General features: G+C 44.2%; 1 protein-coding gene across 1 annotated transcript; it reads left to right on the forward strand.

The window, feature by feature from the left end:
* Positions 1-12,131: 12,131 nt before the first annotated feature.
* Positions 12,132-14,734, forward strand: LOC113620173 (nuclear pore-associated protein 1). Its single transcript, XM_027105958.1, is given in 6 exon segments — positions 12,132-12,212; positions 12,214-12,364; positions 12,460-13,184; positions 13,244-13,375; positions 13,453-13,901; positions 13,945-14,734. Coding segments are annotated over 6 exon segments (2,328 nt in total).
* Positions 14,735-18,413: the final 3,679 nt, after the last annotated feature.

Genomic DNA, 18,413 nt, shown 5'->3' on the forward strand with positions numbered 1-18,413 from the left:
CTGTCTTGAAATTCTTAATAATTTTATCTTTGAACTTACATTTTGTAAGTAAAGTTTATGGGACAATAAAATGTATGCATGAGCAAAGGAAACGTGCAATATGTGTGTCTGCCACCATTCCTGCTGCCTCATTCACATATAGTTTTCACCCTGCTTATTCTGTGGTTTCCATAACATGCTTATTTTGTAGCTATTTGGAGGCTTACTGAGTTCCACCAGAATTCTGTGCTACTGGTCACATCCAAGACTAAGTGAAGGTGTTAACAGCTCCGGGAGGCCAAGCTTTCCGTTTGAATCTGAACTCACTTCTAACACAGAAAGAAAGCAGTTGTTTTTTTAAGAAACAAGAATGCCCAAGGAATCTTACCATATCCTTTCTTACTCGTGTTACTTCCCAATACTAGCCAAACACTTCTGCTGAAAAAGATGACATATGAAAAAAAGAGAGAACAACCCATAGAACGCATTTAGGGCTCACACTAATCTAGTATGATCTCATCTCGATTCTATCCGAAGAAAGAATTTACTTGGTCACATTCACAGGTTCCAGGTGAACATGAATTTGGGGAGGACACTATGCACTCCAGTACAAATACTTTCAACAACACTTTTTCTTTGCAGTTTGAACAAGAGGCGCTATATTTTCATTTTGCACTGGAGCCCACACATTATGTCACTTTTTACTGTTTAGAGCCCATGTTGGAAAATGGGGCTTCATGAGGTAGCCAAGTGAGTCTGTCAAGTGAATGCTAGAATTATCCAGACTTACCCACTTTGTTGCAGCAAGTAGGTTCCAGGTAAACCCATGTGAAAGGGGCATGCTCACAGTGGAGCAGAGAACTTTTGTCTGTATCACCAGACTCACTGCCAAGATGAAGAAAAGAAGAGCTTAGCAAAGCATGGCCAGTTATTCTTCCCAACTTTGCCAGTCAAGTAGGTCACCTCACCTAGCCAGTGTCAGTGAATACAGAGCAGGGAGGTTAAAAGTTATACTAATCAAATTCCCTTCACATGGTGGTACCATTAGGCATGAGAAGGGAAATTGTCACTAATGCTCCCCTGCTTTTTAAAATCTCTCAACCCACTGAACTATGCCTTTAAGCCTATAATTAACAGAATATGGCTCTCCCTTCAGGAAGAGAATAGACCTTTATCAGGACAGTCCTGCTCCCACTTTTATGGGGCTACTCATTTGAGTGGCCTCCTGGAACTGCTGGTGGACGACTTACATTTTCATCCCAGAAGTCTCTGATATGGGTGAGAAATTGCGTTAGTTAAATTAACTCCAAGGCTACTCATATCCAATGATCAGAAAAAACTTTTTGTTCTACCAGCCATCCACAGCACAGCTAACCATAGAAATCTGATGAGGTTAAATGACGAACTAAGATTAAATACATAAAAGCATTCCAGTAATACAATTCAGAAATCATAGAAATGTCGCAAATTTGAAAGTAAACCTTTACCAGTATCAAATTCTTCAGAGAGAAATTAAAAGGGCACAGATTAAACTCTCTTATGAATTAAGGTCCCAAAGTATTAAAGCCCAATTTTGAAATCAAGTTTCCTTGTTACTGTGGGTTAAAAATCCAAAGTCCTAAATATCCACAAATAATCCTCCCAAATGTACGTTTTGGTTCATTCTCAGTGACAGGGCTTTCAGTGCCTGAATGGGATTGAGGGCTCCTTCAGTATCTGTAGGTTGGACTTCTGTCACTGACACAGGTGTGCGTCTCTCAGGGCCTTGGCTGTTTTATCAGTTTATCAAGTCTCTCTTGAACCATACTTTTAAAGAGTCTAAAGAGTTAATAAGATACAATCTGAGTTTACTGCACTATCCCCACAATTTAAAAAATCTCAAAAGCAAGCCAATCCCCATTCCTAAAAAAGTGAAACTAGGTACATGTTTGTTCCCAGGATCCAGTACAGAATTTGACCAAAGAACATAGCAGAAACTCAGTGGCATTTGAGAGAAAGATAAAGTCTCTTGGATTTTAGCCTCACTAGGATGTCCATTAGTCTATGCCATTCCAGGAGGAATCTTTTAGCCTGAGGTTGATTTGTCACTATGAATTTGCCATGTGCAGTACACAGCCCTGAGCATCTATCACACATGGACTCTCGAGTTATCCTTCCCCTTTGATGACCTTGTGGTTCACACTGCAGTACTGAACTGATTATGGGTTCTGTCTAGTGACATTACACCTCCAGTTCTGATGCGTAGATTTGACAGTCTTATGCCGCCACGGCCGTTTTCACTGCCTCCTGCTACGGAACTGCATAGACCAAAGGTGGCTGCCTTTAAGAGAACAATTCTTTCTCCAACATAATCGACAACCCAGCGTCAGCTTGGGTCCACATGTAAAGGGAGTCACTTGAGCCTACGGCAGACCATATGTATCAATGCCGACAAGTTCTATGAAACATGTTTTCCTTACAGTTGAGTCTTTGTCTCAGTCAAGCCTGCTTGGGAAAAACTGTACCTGAAGAGTAAGGCAAGGTGGGCAGCTGCCTGAGACTTTCCTGCCCTGTAAACTCCTGCACGCTCTAAAGTCAAGTGCCAGGTGAAGGTCTCTGTATACTAAAGACCCTGGAGGTGCCTTATTCATTCCACTCCAGGTATTTGCTCAGCCACCTGCAACTCCCTACGGCCCCTTTTCTTTATGTCAGACCTTTACTTAAGTGCCTCTACAGAAAGAGCCACTCTCCCACGCCATCAGCCAAAATCAAAGTATCTCACGGCTGGTGTAGCGGGTTGAACTGTGGCCCCCAAAAGGATATATCCATGTCCTAATCCTTGACTGTTACCTCATTTGAAAAAAGGCTTTGCAAATGTCATTAAGGATCTTCAGATGGGATTTCCATCCTGTATTATCCGGATGGGTCCTAAATATAATGACAATTTTCCTTATTATACAAGAAGGGCAAGGGAGATTTGAGACAGACAAAAGAGAAGATACAGACACAGAAAGGGGGTGACGTGAAGACAGAGACAAGTGCCAGGTAAAGGTCTCTGTATACTAAGGTGTATACCTGAGGTGATGTGGCCTCAAGCCAAGGAAGCTGGCAACAAACAAAAGCTGAAAGAGGAGAGGGAGAGAATTCCCCCTAGAGCATCTGTAGAGAGAGATGCTTTGCTGACACCTGGATATCAGACTTCTGGCCTCTAGAACTGTGAGATAGTACATTTCTATTGTGTTAAGCCTCCAAGTTTGTGGTAACCTGTTACAGTAAGCAAGGAGGCTAATATAGCATGCATTAAACCTTTTCTAGGCTTCAGCAGTTTACTGCACAAACCTAAACGTTTTCAAAAGGTCCCAACATCCCACCATACATTAAAGACCAAGGCACAAGGCTACCTTCCTTGGCAGTACCAAAACATTTTCCACATGGACATTTTCTTCCCCAAAATGTCTGCTCCTTTCTTTTTCTTTCTCAGTGTTCCCAGGTAATGCACCAAATGTTAGGGTCTTTTAATGACCTTCCAGCAAGTGCAATGCCTTAATTCCATCTAGGTTTGGAATAAATTAGGAAATAAGATTAAAGAGGAAAGATGAGGTCAGAATATTCCTGTTACTGTTGACAACCCTGGCTTGAGAATCCAGTTTGAATGAAATGATCCCATAACTGAACTCCAGCATTGGGCAGATTTACTAACTAGTAATACACAGAATGAGAGAAACAGAAGACACCACTCACACTCTCAAGGCAGAGAACAGAATTAGTCAAGGCAAGCATGCCCACTTAATTGTTTTCAAGCTTTCTATATAAGTCACTTGATCACTCTGGGGCAGAGTCAGGAAAGAAGCAGGGCCGACATGACCCTAAGAGCTCTCGTGACAGGACTGAGACATCAGGAAGAGGAAAGGAACATTCCCTCACTCCCCACCACCACCACCCCCAGCAGTAAAAAATGATCATCTACGTTTCCAACGTAAAACAAATCACAAACTACGCTAACTCTGGTTTACTCTTAGTATACCAACAGCTAATCAGGAGCCTTGTGCAAAAACATCTTGATTCATTGCTAATAAAACTCTTTAGAAGCAGACCCCTCCACATGCCTCAAAGGGAACACGCAGACCTGGATGCTTCAGGATTTTCTCACCAAAAACCCACACAACTTCTTTACTATTCCAGCCAAGTACGGCCTAGCCCTACCCTCACACCTGTTTTTCTCGGTTTAGTAATAAAGGAACATAGATGGAAATAAAGAAGAGATATCAGGTAGAAATATATAAAATACTGGGAAAAATATTATAAGTGGAGTCAAGTACCACCACCATTTACTAGAAATGAACTTTCAGCACCAACATTAATATTTTTTCCTGTTATATCTGTAAAGTGATAATAAGTAATGTGTACATAACAATTTTTAATTTATTCAAATCTCATTTTTATAACTAACTACTTCACAACAAGTAACATGCTAAGGCAACATCAGTAGATGAAAAAAGGTAGTCCCTGGCCCCAAGGAATGTTGCCCAGGAGAACACAGAGATACACAAAAAATACAACTATAATACAGTGAAGCGAGTGCAGCAATCAGGCATGCAGAAGTGCAGGGGTAGTGAAAAGGAGCGTGTGATCACAACACTAAAAAGAAGACTGCACAAAAGACATAATATGTAAATTGAGTTTTGAAAAATGAAGTGGGTTTTCCAGTTGCCCCATAGGGAGAAAGGAATTCCTGGAGGAGGGAAAAGCGTAATTCAAGACAGTGAATTGTTCATATAATCCAGAAGTGAAGTAGGCAATGGAAGGAGAAACGATTGGACACAGGCGTCATGAATACTTGTGTGTCTGCATTCTAGCAAGTCCATTCTAAAGGAAACTCTGAGGATCAACTTGGGGGTGGGGAACGGCGGGGACAGAACTAGTCATTCCTGCAAGAAACACCGGAACCAGTTTCTACCAACTCACCAAATAAACGACTTCAAAGGCAACGTGGTATCACAGAAAGGGCTTGTTTTTTTGTTTCTTTGTTTTTAGTTCTTTAGGCCTCACTTAAAATTCTGATTCCACAGTGCACTTGCTTTGGGATCTCGAACAACACTCATAACCTCTGCAAGTTTCAGTATAGTAAGTTTTTGTGATTACCTTCATCTGTAATATCCCTGTGTTGCAATCTTAGTGGAAACTCAAGTTCAGGTCAAAGACTAATTTCTCTGTGACTTCTCCTCTGAATTGATTCAAAAGCCGTCTCTCCCGTCCTCATCTGGCTTCTCTTATGGAATCTCATAAGAACTTCTATGACCTCTTTGGTTTTTTTTAGTTGTAGTTGTCTGTTTGTTTGTTTTTAATTGAAGTATAGTTGATTTACAATGTCATGTTAGTTTCAGGGGTACAGCACAGTGATTCCTTTTCAGATCCTTTTCTCTTATAAGTTATTACAAAATATTGAGCACAGTTCCCTGTGCCATAGAGGAGATCCTTGTTGTATCTAATCTATGCCTTCTTTGAATGACTGTAGCACTTGCTGTCTGTGTCATTTTTATGTCTGTTGTTGCTTTGTTACTGAAAATGAAAATTTTCTATATGTTCATGTCCTGGCCGTTACTTTAAAATGTGTTCTTTGATCTATTTCATGTTTATTGACTACATCTTAGACACTGTGTTAGCTGCTGGTTCTAGATGTTAGTAAAAATATAGACCTTCCTGCTCAAAAGGTCACACCCACAGTATGTGTGGGGGAAAAAAAAAAAGAACAACCTATGTCTCAAATAGCTTTGTACTTCCCAAAGAGAACACGCCTAGTAGGTACAGTAAATACATGTATCATACGTAAATGTATAAATAGTTAATGGGATTATACACCTGAGATAACTGCTTTTCTATTCTGAGGAAATGAGGATTATATTTCACCAGGAGCTCAATACCACTCTGAGAATGAGGGCTTAACCCCCACCCTGACTCACTGCATCGCTTTCGTATATGAAAATATACAAGTGTGTACATACGCTCTAGAAAAAGGCTTATCTGGCATGAATTTCAGATAGCAAGAAGAAAACTTCAAGAGGTTCAGAGAAGCATCCAGAAGCTCAGATGATTGTCTGGCACTAATACAACTTGCTTGACAGGAAAACAGAGCTGTAAATCTCACAAAATTAGATGATCTTCTAAGAATTTCAAAACCGCCTGCTATTAATTGGAAATCCTAGAAGAAGAGCTTCTTTTAAACTATACTGATAATATGCTTTACAGCTTAATATTCAGCAGCCTATGTTTTTGGCTAAGTGAGCTTCAGGAAAGAAGGAAACTTGTGGTTTAGTTCCATTTACTTTGGAACCTCTGGTCAAAACACCTACTTCTGTGCTCCATCGTCTTATCATCTGTAAAATGGAGGCAACTCCAAGAAAACACAGTTACAGAGATGTTGCACAGCTTCATGTGTCATTGTCTTCATTTGTTTCAGAAAACCAGTAACATCTAAGCTACTCCTGCAAAGACTGCAATGTTATTTGGGGTCATATAGTGCAGCTGTTTCAAAGTAAAGAATAGGAAAGGGGCCTAGAATAACCATAATTTTCCCAAGAGGACACAATTATTTTATGGTAAATCTGGGACAAGAACCCTGATCTCTTCGATCCCATTCCATTGTTCTTTCATTGGGTTCTGAACAACCCAGAGAAAGAAAGAGAAATAAAACTCCTGTGTGCTATGTCACTGGTACAGGACTTGGCAAGATTGGAATTGGAGCACTACATATTAAGAGGTAACTGGGAAATTCTCCAAACTAATTGAGATATATACCAGGTACATAGAAAACAGTATGTTTTCTGAAGATGATTCTGTGGAAGGAACATAACTGGTAACTGAAGGTGTGTGTGTGTGCTGCAGTTCCAAACAGGATGGGTGACTTCTTGTTTTCTGACACCTTGAAGACTCCACCCCAACATACACATTAAAATAAAATTAACATTTGAACTGGGTCACATTTAATTCTGCATGCTCTTGTAAGTCAGCAAAATATTCCATATATCATTTAAGTTGTCACTTACTTTCTAACTTGATTTTTAATTTCTAAAAGCCTTTCCAAACACAAAATAGAGGTTGGAAAATGGTATGTGGGAAGCTGCAGAGATGAAATAAGCTTATTTCATTTGGCATAAAGATGAATATCCAAACAAATTCTTCATAGCTGAAAGTGTCCAAATCTACTGTCTTCATTTTGTAGTCAAGGCTTCCAGAAAAATATGCTAACTGATTCCTAATTACCCAAATGCCCCATATCTGTTTCAGTAAGTATCATTATATATTATGGAAATTTTCCTCAGTGACAGAGAAAGACATCCTGGCTGAACATCCCCCTGCCCATGACAGAGATGATGGGTCTCAAGCTACCTTGAAGGCGTTGGAGCGCACTTTATCTGTTTCTAATAACAATGGAGGACAAAACTTAATATTCTGTTTCCTCTGTATTTGTTACATCACTTCTTCCCTTCATTTAAATGGATGGCCCATAATTGAGTTGGCAGTGTATTTATCATTGGAAACTGAACACATTTTTGTGGGTTTTATTAATGTCAGGTTTCTAGGGAGGGTCTAGTCAAAAACTAAGTCTAGTTTCACAGTTACAAATAAATTATGATGTAACTTTGAATAAATTAAGCTCATCAGAAAGGAAGGATACTGAGAGTTGCTACTACTTCCTTGAGGGGCTCTTGTAAAGCAGTAAATAAAGTAACAGAGGTGTATATGCATGCATATATTTTCAATGATACTTGTACACACTTAAAAAGAACTCTACAGAATGCATTATAAAAATCTTGATGCTGTGTGTCCCTAGTTCCCAGCTCTCTCATTAAAACTACTTACATTAACAAAATCTTATCTATTAGGATAGCTATCAGACTACTCCAAATACTACTTCTTGCAGTAACCTGTCCCAACCATTTGCCTTCCTCTTTTCATTACTCCTCATTTCAGAAACCCCGGAGATTTGTTCATTAATTTATGGACGTATTTATTCATTCAGCCAAGAAAATTTATTGATCCCTTACCAAATTTCAGGTACCCTTCTCCAGTATGTTTTATAGCCATGTTCAGGAAACAGAGCAGTGATTAACAGAGATGACTATACCCTCTCTTGAGCTGAGGGTGGAAGACGAAAGTAAATAAGCAAATATAAAATCGTAAGTATAAATAGTAAATAAAAATTAAATAAATGGATAGAATAGTATATCCGGTAAGTGCTGGAGAAAAACAGCAAGCAAGGAAGGGAGATGGAGATTGTTAGCTGGTGGGGGAGACTGTGACCTGAAACTAAGTGATCAATGTCAGCTTTATGGGGAAGATAAAATTTAAGAGGGAACTTAAGGCTGTGGGAGGGAGTAAGGTGCATACCTGGGAAATGAACAGTACAAGCAGAGAGAACAGTCAGATGGAAAGGCAATGAGGCAAGAGTGGGCCTGGAGTATCCAAGGAGCAGAAAGGATGTCAGTGTGTGGAAAACAGAGGGAGCAAAGTGGAGAGGAGAAGGAAACAGTCAGAGAGGAAACAGAGGCCCAGATTTCTAGGGCTGTGGAGGCACTTTGAGGACTTTGCTTTTCCTGTGAAGAAGCCACTGAAGAGACTTGAGTGACATGATCTGACTTATGTTTTAACAAGATCTCTCTGGAAGCCATGTTGATTAGAGACTGTAGGAGAGTAAGGACAAGCCCCAGAAGATCAATAGTTGATTCAAGAAGTGATTACTCAAACATGGTCCCCCTCCTCAGGGAGGACGCAGAGCAGGAATCGGCAAATAATGGCCACAAATCAAATCAGGGTCTCAGCCTGGATCTGTGGGACTGTGAGCTAATAATGGTTCTCACGTTTAGAAAGGTTGTTGAAGAAGAAAGAGGAGGAGAAGCTACAGAAACTGCATGTGGCCCACAAGCCTAAGATATTTAAAATCCAGAAAATGCTTTCCAACACCTGATGTAAGGTATCTGGCTGGTAGTAGGTCCTCAACAAAATTTGGAAGAGGAATACGTGAGTAAATTAATTCCTGAAAACATCGTAAAGTAATAGGTGTCAAGAAACTTTTATGCCTTCACCCTTAACCTTTACAAATGATGCCATTTCCATTGAGTTATTGAAAAATATAATGTGGCTTTCAAAACAATAAACCAGAAGGCATTTTCTCACATAAGCAAAGTCATAAACAACTGTCAGCTAAAGTTGAAATAGCAACAAATCAAATAATAACAAAAAACATTTTTATAGATTTTTAAACCTTACAAAGCATTTTCGTGTTCATTACCTAATTTAACCCTCAAATCAACTCAATGAGATAGTTATTAAATCCTTAGTGATTGCTCAAGAAAAGCTGCCATCTTGAGTGTTACATCTATTAATGCCAAGGATGGGTTTTTTTCCATGGGAACACTGGATGCTAAAATCAACACGGAGTTTCAGCTCAAGATGGCAGACTAGGAAACATATTCACTTTGTGTTCCTCCTGAAACCATATTTAAATCAAAGTGTAGAAATACCAAAATTAATAAACCAATAAAAGCCAAGACATTGTGGAAGCCATCAACCACAGAAAGATTTCAACACATTTCGAGAAGGCAAACAATGAAATGGCGGAGCGATGAATAAAATAATTAAGAAAAGATTACCCTAAGTAGGGTCTGCACAAAGCCAGTCCGCTTTTGATGAGCTCTGGTTATAGTACAGGGCAGAGGAAAGAAGAGGGGCTGAAAACAAGGAGACAAAATTCACTTTAGGGAAAAAAGTTCATTTAATGAGCTCCAGGGAACACTCAGCCTACTGCCATACTAACTCATGAATTACAATGGATTGTTGGTAAGCAAGACAAGAACACAGGGAACAAACAAAACAAACAGAAATCAAGAGGTTGTTTCTTACTGAACTCTTCTCAAATGAGATCAAGGAATTATGGTTAAATGCCACAGCTGTAAATCATTTCTGCTCCTGGAGAGGTTAGAAAGGGCTTATAATAGTTACCCTTTTTTTCAGACAGAATTTAGGTCTGAGCAAAATCTTTTGTGTCCTCCAACCTCAAAGTTTATTGGGGATGGAAGTCCAAATTTGCTGTGACATACCATAAAAAGAATCTCATGAGCAGAGGGTCAAACTACTTTTGGAATATATGAATTATGCCCAGTGTTATTTTAAATAGATTTTAAACAAAAATATATAAATAAATTTTTACTGATCTGTATGATTCTGGGTTCTGAAACTTCTACATGTCACGTGCCTGATATATAACACACAATGTCAGCCCCAGGAGAGAGAAAACACTCCAGTGAAGCAAGCCACAGAAACAAGATTCGAACAAGGTACAGTGATGTGTAGACCAGGATTTTTCAATTCTTTCCTGCCATGCTGAAGCTTCCAGCTCATGAAAAACAACACGTTTCCCTTGTCCTAGACACCCAAGGGTATGTCTCCTCTCTTGGGCATAAGAATCTCTACAGTTACATATGGATAGTAAAGAGTGGGCCCAGCTGGCATACTCACAATGACCAAATTGTGTTGATCGTACTTTAAACCAACACATCGCTCCATGATGAAGCTGCAATAAATGATATATTTGCTTTCTAGACACGAATGAGATGCCTTACTGGATATACTCCAGGAAGGCCAGAGAAACTGGCTTCTAATCCATACGGAATAATTCACTGGTGAATTTCTCTCAGGATAGCCCATGATTTATCTAGAATATAATCTGTACATATCTGGATCCTTCAAACTAGACCAAAGGGAAAATCTGGGCTGCGAGCCTCAATTAGAAATGTGGGGTGGTGCTATGCTGACAACTGGTGGTCCCTGACCTTTATCTTCTGAGACTAGAACCCAGTGTGTTGGATGACCAATACATGAATTGAACAAAAGAACACCTCCTACAGGGCAGTGTATGTGTTCACTGCAGGTATGGCACTTAGGGCTAAGTACCATAAGGACTACAAGAAAAAAAATATATAGTAACACATGAAGCATATACGATAAGGAGGCACCAGAGTCCAGAGCACGAGCTCTGGAATCACACAGGCTTGGTTCAAATCCCGGCTAAGCCACTACCATCTGTATTCCCTGAAGAACAGTCGAAGGTTTAAATGTTCTTTTACCAAATTTCGAAAAAGAAGTGAAGAAAGAACCTATCTGCCAGGAAGGGACATCGTGGCAGCATCCAGTCGGGGCAGGGCTCTGCATCCCCTGCTCAGAAACCTTCACCACCTGGCTCATGGTGATGCTGGCAGCTCAGCAGCCCTGGAGAAGGCGCTCCTGTCTCCAGGCCTCTCAGAGAAGCTGGGGAGGTCCCCAGAGGAGGCGGGTCACAGCCTGGCAAGCTCTGGGTGCCTCCTGCACTCAGCTCTGAGCAGGTTCTGGCCTCTGGGCCCCTTGGTGGGGAAGGGCTGGCCGACACATACCCAGGGCTAAGGGGCCTGCAGAGCCGTGCCAAGGCAGGGTGAGCTCTGGCGGAGAAGGCTTCCACATTGCTAAACAGTCTCCGCATGGTGGCCCATCTGGTGCCAAACACCTGCCACCCACAGCGAGAAGCCCCAGACACTAGAAAGTCCAGAAGGGGTCAGGCTCGGGGTCCCGCCCTTTGCCCTTGGGCCGGGGTTTCTCCACGGGCTGGGCTTGCGTGCACCCCCCACCCCACCTCCCACCCCACCCGCCCTTTCTCTGTGACAATACAATGGACACATAACAAGCGCCAGACTGATCCATCCAGCGTCCAGTGAGTGCTAGACCTCGAGAGGAGGCAGAAGCTAGGGAGAAGCTCTCCCAGTTTCACACTCTATTCTCGGATCGCTTGGCGTACAACCCTTCTACAGGGGCAATTTACTTTGTAAGTTTCCTACCTGGCTCTGCCGCGCTGGCCCCGTTGCTGGCCCTGCTGTGGGGCCCCGGTGGGCTGTCACCTGCTGGTTTTGCTCTCCCGGGAGGCTGCCACATCCGACCGGGATCACCCCGCTGCTCCAGCGCCTGTCTTCTGCCCTGGTCGCAGACTGTCCCACTGAGATCGAGTGCCTTCATCGTCTGGCTTTTACATTGCACCAAAAAGGCAGTATCCCATTCAGCAGGCCAGATACTCCCGTCTGCGGATTCTTCCCTTGGTGAACTGGAGGGACTCGCCAAAGAAGTCCGTGCTGTCTGCTCATAATTCCATGATGTTCAGCCACTCGGGAATCATCAAGAGTCCTCCACTGGGGGGCAAATTTACCCTCCTGCGTTCACCACCTGAGCAAGCTAGTCAAGGTTAGGAAGCCGGTAGCATCCAGTCATCTCCCACTTCCTTGCCCAAAGGAGAGTGAGGTGAAGGTCCAAGAAGAGCCCCAAAGAGGCATGGCAAAGATGGAGGATCACACAAAGACTGAAGGAGAGGACGATCGGAAGGGCCACCGTAGCAATGGGGATCTAGGCCCCAGGAGACCCGTGGAGTCCTCACTTCCCTCGAGTGCGATCCTGAGCCTCTGGACCTCCTTCCCGAGCACCCAGAAGACAACTTGAGTGAGAATGCCCAGATGTCTCCAATGAGCTCCTCCTCAGAAAGCCATGTCATCCGCTCAGATGGAGATCCTGGAGATGTCCTGCCTCCTTGGAAGCCTGAGTCCCATGCCATGGTGTTCTCTGCCCCAACCGCACGCTGCTTCCTGCTGCTGGAGAGACCAACAAAAGAAGTGCTGAGTGAAGACCACCGGCCCAGCTCGCCACGCTCACTGATGTCTGGGAAGGAGCCGCAGCGTGAGAAATCTTCAGACATCCCATCAAGAAGCTCCGCTTCCCTGGTATCTACCAGCCGTAGGCCCTGCAAGCGGAACATTCCCCTGACGCTTTTTTTGCTGCTGCCGGGGCTGAGGTCGACCCTGCCACTGACATGGGATCAAGGTGAGCTGCCCCCTGCTCCTAAGCTTCCGTGCTTAGCTCTTGCCAAAAACCCAGGCACCTTGGAGAAGAACACTGAGTGTCAGCGGATCAAGATCCTGAATAATATAAGGAAGGTCAAGGAAGACTGCAGTGCCCCTCAGCCTGCCCCTTCTCTCTCCCCACCTGCCTCACAGAATGCAGACTCCCTGTCCCTGACCATTCACCCTTTGGAGGTCCCTGCTACTACCACCGACTCAGCCAACCTATATTCCAGGTCCCCCATCCTGTCTGTCCCTCCACCTTCCCCGACACCCAATATTGATCAGGAAACAAGAGACACAGTCCCTAAGTTGCCAGTGCTGCTGATTCTCTTCCTGTTTCAGCTTCTGATCCCATTTTGGGAATTCCACTAAAGAAGAATGAAGGCCCTTTTTATTCAGTCATAGCCACAACACCTCTTACTTCTGACCTCCCCACACCTCCTAGCATCCCAGCTTTCTCCTTCCAGCCACCGTCCTGTGAAAAGGAACCCCCAACACCCATTTGTGTAGATTCTACCCCTCCTTTACACTTACCTACCCTCTTCCAGTCCCTACCATCAATCCCCCTGTTTTAACTGGGCAGCCTATGACTTCTATGGCAATCCCTTCCACCAGCATGGTCATGGCACCTGGAAGTCTGACCTTCCAGCCTACTGTAGATCCTGATGTCACTGACATGGACACTCCTGCCCTTCCCCAAGCTGTCACTTTTAGGTCTCCCCCAGGTTTCAGGGTGGAGCAGAGGCACCCTTCAGGGGTACCAGTGTCCATCACCCCACCTGTGCCGATGGTCCCCTGCGCCACCCCAAATTTCAACAATCCCTTTGGCCCTCAAACCAACCCTCAGCCCATATTTGGGACCTCTGATGGGCAGCAGAGAGCCTCTCTCCCTGGTGCTCCTGTTTTCCCCAGCCCCTCATTTATGGCTTCGGCTGTCATCGGTGCTTCAGCAGGCAGCACCTCTGACACCGAAGCTATGGACCCCACACCTCCTTCTTATGCTGTCATTCTCCAGTCTGCCCCTGTCTCCAGGTAGGACCAATACCCATTTCACACGGCTGCTCCTAGTTCTGAGAACACACCACCCAGTGGTAGCAATGCGTCAGCCCATGCCTCGACTCATTTTCCTGCAACGTCGGCCAACAGACAAACACTTGAAGCTTCTCTTGGACCCAGGTCTCCCGGCTCAGGCCACACTGGGGGCCAATGATGGGCAGAGGCCTAACGATTATTTTCTATTGGGAAACCCAGCAGCTCCAGCACAAGGTAAAGTCCTAACCTCTCCTGCAGCCCAGCCACCGCGAGTCAGCATCATGCAGTCAGCTTTGCCAGCTTCCCTATTCGCCACCACCATCAACACGCAGCCGGCCTTTGGCGACAACCCAGGCATTCTCCCCAGGGCTGTATCCATTGCTACTGGCTTTGGAGTTGCCACCAGGATGCCCAGTACTGGGGACAGTAGCTCGCTCTTTGCCAATACCACACCAGGCCCACTGTTCATGGGACCTGCAGCCCCTATGGCCGGTGGGAGCCTTGGAGTCAGTGTGTCAGCCCCAGGCCTCACTCATTCAGAGGCATCCAGACCACTTAACTTTGGGGCAGAACTAAGTGGGGCACCCAGCACCACTTCTGTTCCTACTTTGGGCCAGATAACCTGCCATCTACCTGACCACAGCAAGGCTGCTGCAGTAGGAGGGGCAGGCACCATCTCAGCATTTGGGAACATACCTGATTCCACCTTAAATCCAAATACATGGGGCCTACCTGGGCTGAATACAGGTGGTACGGTGATGGCAGGGGACACCACCATCCCCACGATTGGAGGCCACTTTCCATCATTGTACCCAGGGCCCATCTGGACATAGAAAACCTACATTTAAGAGTTCCATCACCAAGGAGAAGAAATCTCTGTCAAGGGACGTGTCAGTGTCCACCTTCCATCAGAGCTCCCCACATCTGCTGGAGTTGCAAGTGTGGGTACCACCCATGGGCTTCAACACACTTCTAGTTCTACCTTATTTCCAAACACAAGGGGCCCCCCTGCCTACGATGCAGGTGGTGGTTGTATAGGATGGAACAACACGATTCTCATGATTGGAGGACCTGGTATTCCCACTAACAACTGGGACCCACCTGGCCAATACACAGGTGGTGCAGATGGAGGGAACAGCATCTCACTGGTGCTGGGAGGCCCTGTGTATTAACTGCCATCAGACTTGGAACCCATCTGTGCAGAGAACGGGGTGGGGGGCATGGGGGACAGCACCATCCATATTTAGAGAGGAACCTCTACTCTCAGGAAGAACACTGGGGCACCCAAGTCAGGACACCCCCGACTTAGACGAGCCAGCACTGTGTTTGGAGGCTCCCGGTCAGGGCAGCTGTGCCTGTGCTCATAGGAGTCTGGCAGCCTCATAACCTGCCCAGGGCTTCATAGGAGCCACCAGGTAATTCTTCTCTTCTATGAAGAAACTCAACAAATGAAGAGCAGATCTTATTCTGCAAACTGTGTGTAACCATGAATGGACTTCACCTCACTGGAAAGCGGTTCGGCCCCTTTAAGGGAACCTTGACCTCCTCTCTTCCTACAGCAAGCCGCAGGACCACATCTCAGGGGTGTGCAAGAGTGCGTGTGTGTGTGTGTGTGTGTGTGGTGTGTGTGGTGTGTGTGTGTGTGGTGTGTGTGTGGGGTGTGTGTGTGAGTGTGGTGTGTGTGTGTGTGGGGTGTGTGGTGTGTGTGAGTGTGTGTGTGTGGGGTGTGAGTGTGTGTGTGGTGTGTGGGGGGCGTGTGCGTGTTGGAGGGTGAGGAGCATATGAGTCTACTTCAGAACTACACCAGACTTGAGAAGTTCCAGTTAGGAGAATGGAAGAGAGCTGCCTGTACCATCCACTGTGCCATCCCTGGCTTGACTGTTAACTTGGTCGACCCAAGCCCCCGGCCAGTTTTGCCTAGACTTGGAACTGGCAAGATGCCCACTGCTGCTTTCAGATGCTTCCTCTCCCCCTATGCATTTGCCTCAATGGGCCTTTCTCTTTCCCAGCTTTATGTATATATATACATATACATAAATATATATACATATATATATACACCCATATATATATGTCAATAAAATCTTGTTCGTATTAATCTGCTTCTGTTTATGTGTCTTTACTCACTGACTCAGCTGTAGAGGAAGAACTGACATATGTGAGCGGTGATGTGTGAGCCAGACTTAAGGCCCCCAAATTCTTTGTCCCAGTGACTGGGATGTGGAATTAGGCACACGTTATGGCTGCATGTGCTGAGTCCTGAAATCTGTTCTCAGTGTAGCGAGTGACAATCAGGAGGAACGAAGGTCTAGAGGAGGGAGAGATGGGGTGACTCACCCTGGCTTCTCTCTATGTGTCTCTGTCCCCTCACCACTCGGACCACACTGGAGGCTAGAGAATCCCTGATGTGTGATAAGGAACCACACTTTATGATTTTAGTTTCTGAAAATGTTTAAATGTCTTTTGGGGCATCTTTTTATTCAATTCAGACTTAGGCCAGTCAGCGTCATACATTCCCACTCCACCCGGAGAGGAGGGATTTGGCATCCAGGTTCATGTGTCTGGAGAAACAAAGGAAGAGTTCATACCTGCTCTGTAATTATTGAAAATTTAAGTTTACCTCAAATTTACCATGCTGCTTAAAATAGCAGAAAACACCCTCTTTAAGAACTGGCTTGGCTCTGAGCTAAACCGCTAAAATATCAAATCACAAGAGTTATAATTGTGCCCACTTCAGGCTGACCCTAGAGTTCTGCTGGGCCTCCACTAGGTTTAATAATGGCACAATTCCTGAGTCTGTGCAGCCTATCTTCCAGTTGGAGGGGAGAACAGAAACCCATGTACATTATCTGGTAGGTTAGCTGGTAATAAATGCTATGGAGATTAAGCAGTATATGGTGAGGTGAGATTGTGGGCAGAGAGAAGAAAGGGTTTCAACTTAAACGGTAGACAGGATAAGTCTTACTGGGAAGGTGGAATTTGAACAGTCTAGAGGGAGGCAGATGAGTCACACATCTGAGGGAAAAGCATTCCATCCAGATCATGGGAATAACCTCTGCAAGGCCCAGAGGAAGGATGCCAGTGTCCTCAGGGAAGAGTTAGTAAATAATGTGGCTGGAATAGAGTCAGCAAGTGGGAGGGAGGGAAGGGGGAAAGGAGGACAGAGAAGATGTGTGTTGAATTCCCTGCATCACCATGTATTGACTGTGTGATCACAAAAAGTTAATTCAACCTTCAAGGGTTTCAGTGAACTCAGTGCTTTTTCTATGGCCTAGTTGTCTCTCAAGAGTTTTGGAAGGATAAAATAATGTAGGGAAGTGACTTATAAGCCATTGTTATTATTCTATACATAAGGATAGATGGATAGACAGGTAGATATAGATAGACAGATAGATAAGACAGACAACATACTTCTATGACAGATGGACATACTGCACGTATATGTATGCTTAATGAATTTCTTCAAATGCTTTCACTTGACAATTCAAATGGAGATCCCCTCTTTAAAGGGACCATAAAAGTGCTTACTTTTATGAAGTACTCACATGGAAAAATATAACTCAGCCTAAAAATGCACAGCACTGAGCCTAGTGTAACATTTATGAGATTAGACCTGTAAAAACAAAGAACACCATCACAGTAAAGCTTCCAGACTCCTCCAGGCACCCAGCCGACTGACTTATTTACTCTAAGTTGTTATGGTTCCAGAGGATCAAAACTCCTGCTCCTGAAGCTTTTTTGTTGTTTTTTTTTAGATTCCATATATACGTGTTAGCATATGGTATTTGTTTTTCTCTTTCTGACTTGCTTCACTCTGTATGACAGACTCTAGGTCCATCCACCTCACTACAAATAACTCAATTTCGTTTCTTTTTATGGCTGACTAATATTCCATTGTATATATGTGCCACATCTTCTTTATCCATTCATCTGTTAATGGACACTTAGGTTGCTTCCATGTCCTGGCTATTGTAACTAGAGCCGCAATGAACATTGTGGTACATGACTCTTTTTGAATTATGGTTTTCTCAGGGTATATGCCCAGTAGTGGGATTGCTGGGGCAGGACAGGAATAAAGACGCAGATGTAGAGAATGGACTTCAGGACATGGGGAGGGGGAAGGGGAAGCTGGGGCGAAGTGAGAGAGTGGCATGGACATATATACACTCCCAAATGCAAAACAGATAGCTAGTGGGAAGCAGCCGCATAGCACAGGAGATCAGCTCGGTGCTTTGTGACCACCTAGAGGGGTGGGATAGGGAGGGTGGGAGGGAGGGAGATGCAAGAGGGAGGAGATACGGGGATATATGTATATGTATAGCTGATTCACTTTGTTATACAGCAGAAAGTACCACACCATTGTAAAGCAATTATACTCCAATAAAAATGTTTAAACAAAAGTCAAAAAAAAAAAAAAAAAAAAAAAAACCTCCGGCTCCCGGGCTTCAGAGAATCTCCTGCCCTTTCTAGTCAGAACTACCTCCCAGAAGCAGGGCTGAAATCCAGTCTGCT

Source organism: Aethalodelphis obliquidens, unplaced genomic scaffold (genome assembly GCF_003676395.1).
Source record: "Aethalodelphis obliquidens isolate GAN/ISIS:26980383/991018 unplaced genomic scaffold, ASM367639v1 scaffold7, whole genome shotgun sequence".
NCBI classification, from domain to species: Eukaryota; Metazoa; Chordata; class Mammalia; order Artiodactyla; family Delphinidae; genus Aethalodelphis; species Aethalodelphis obliquidens.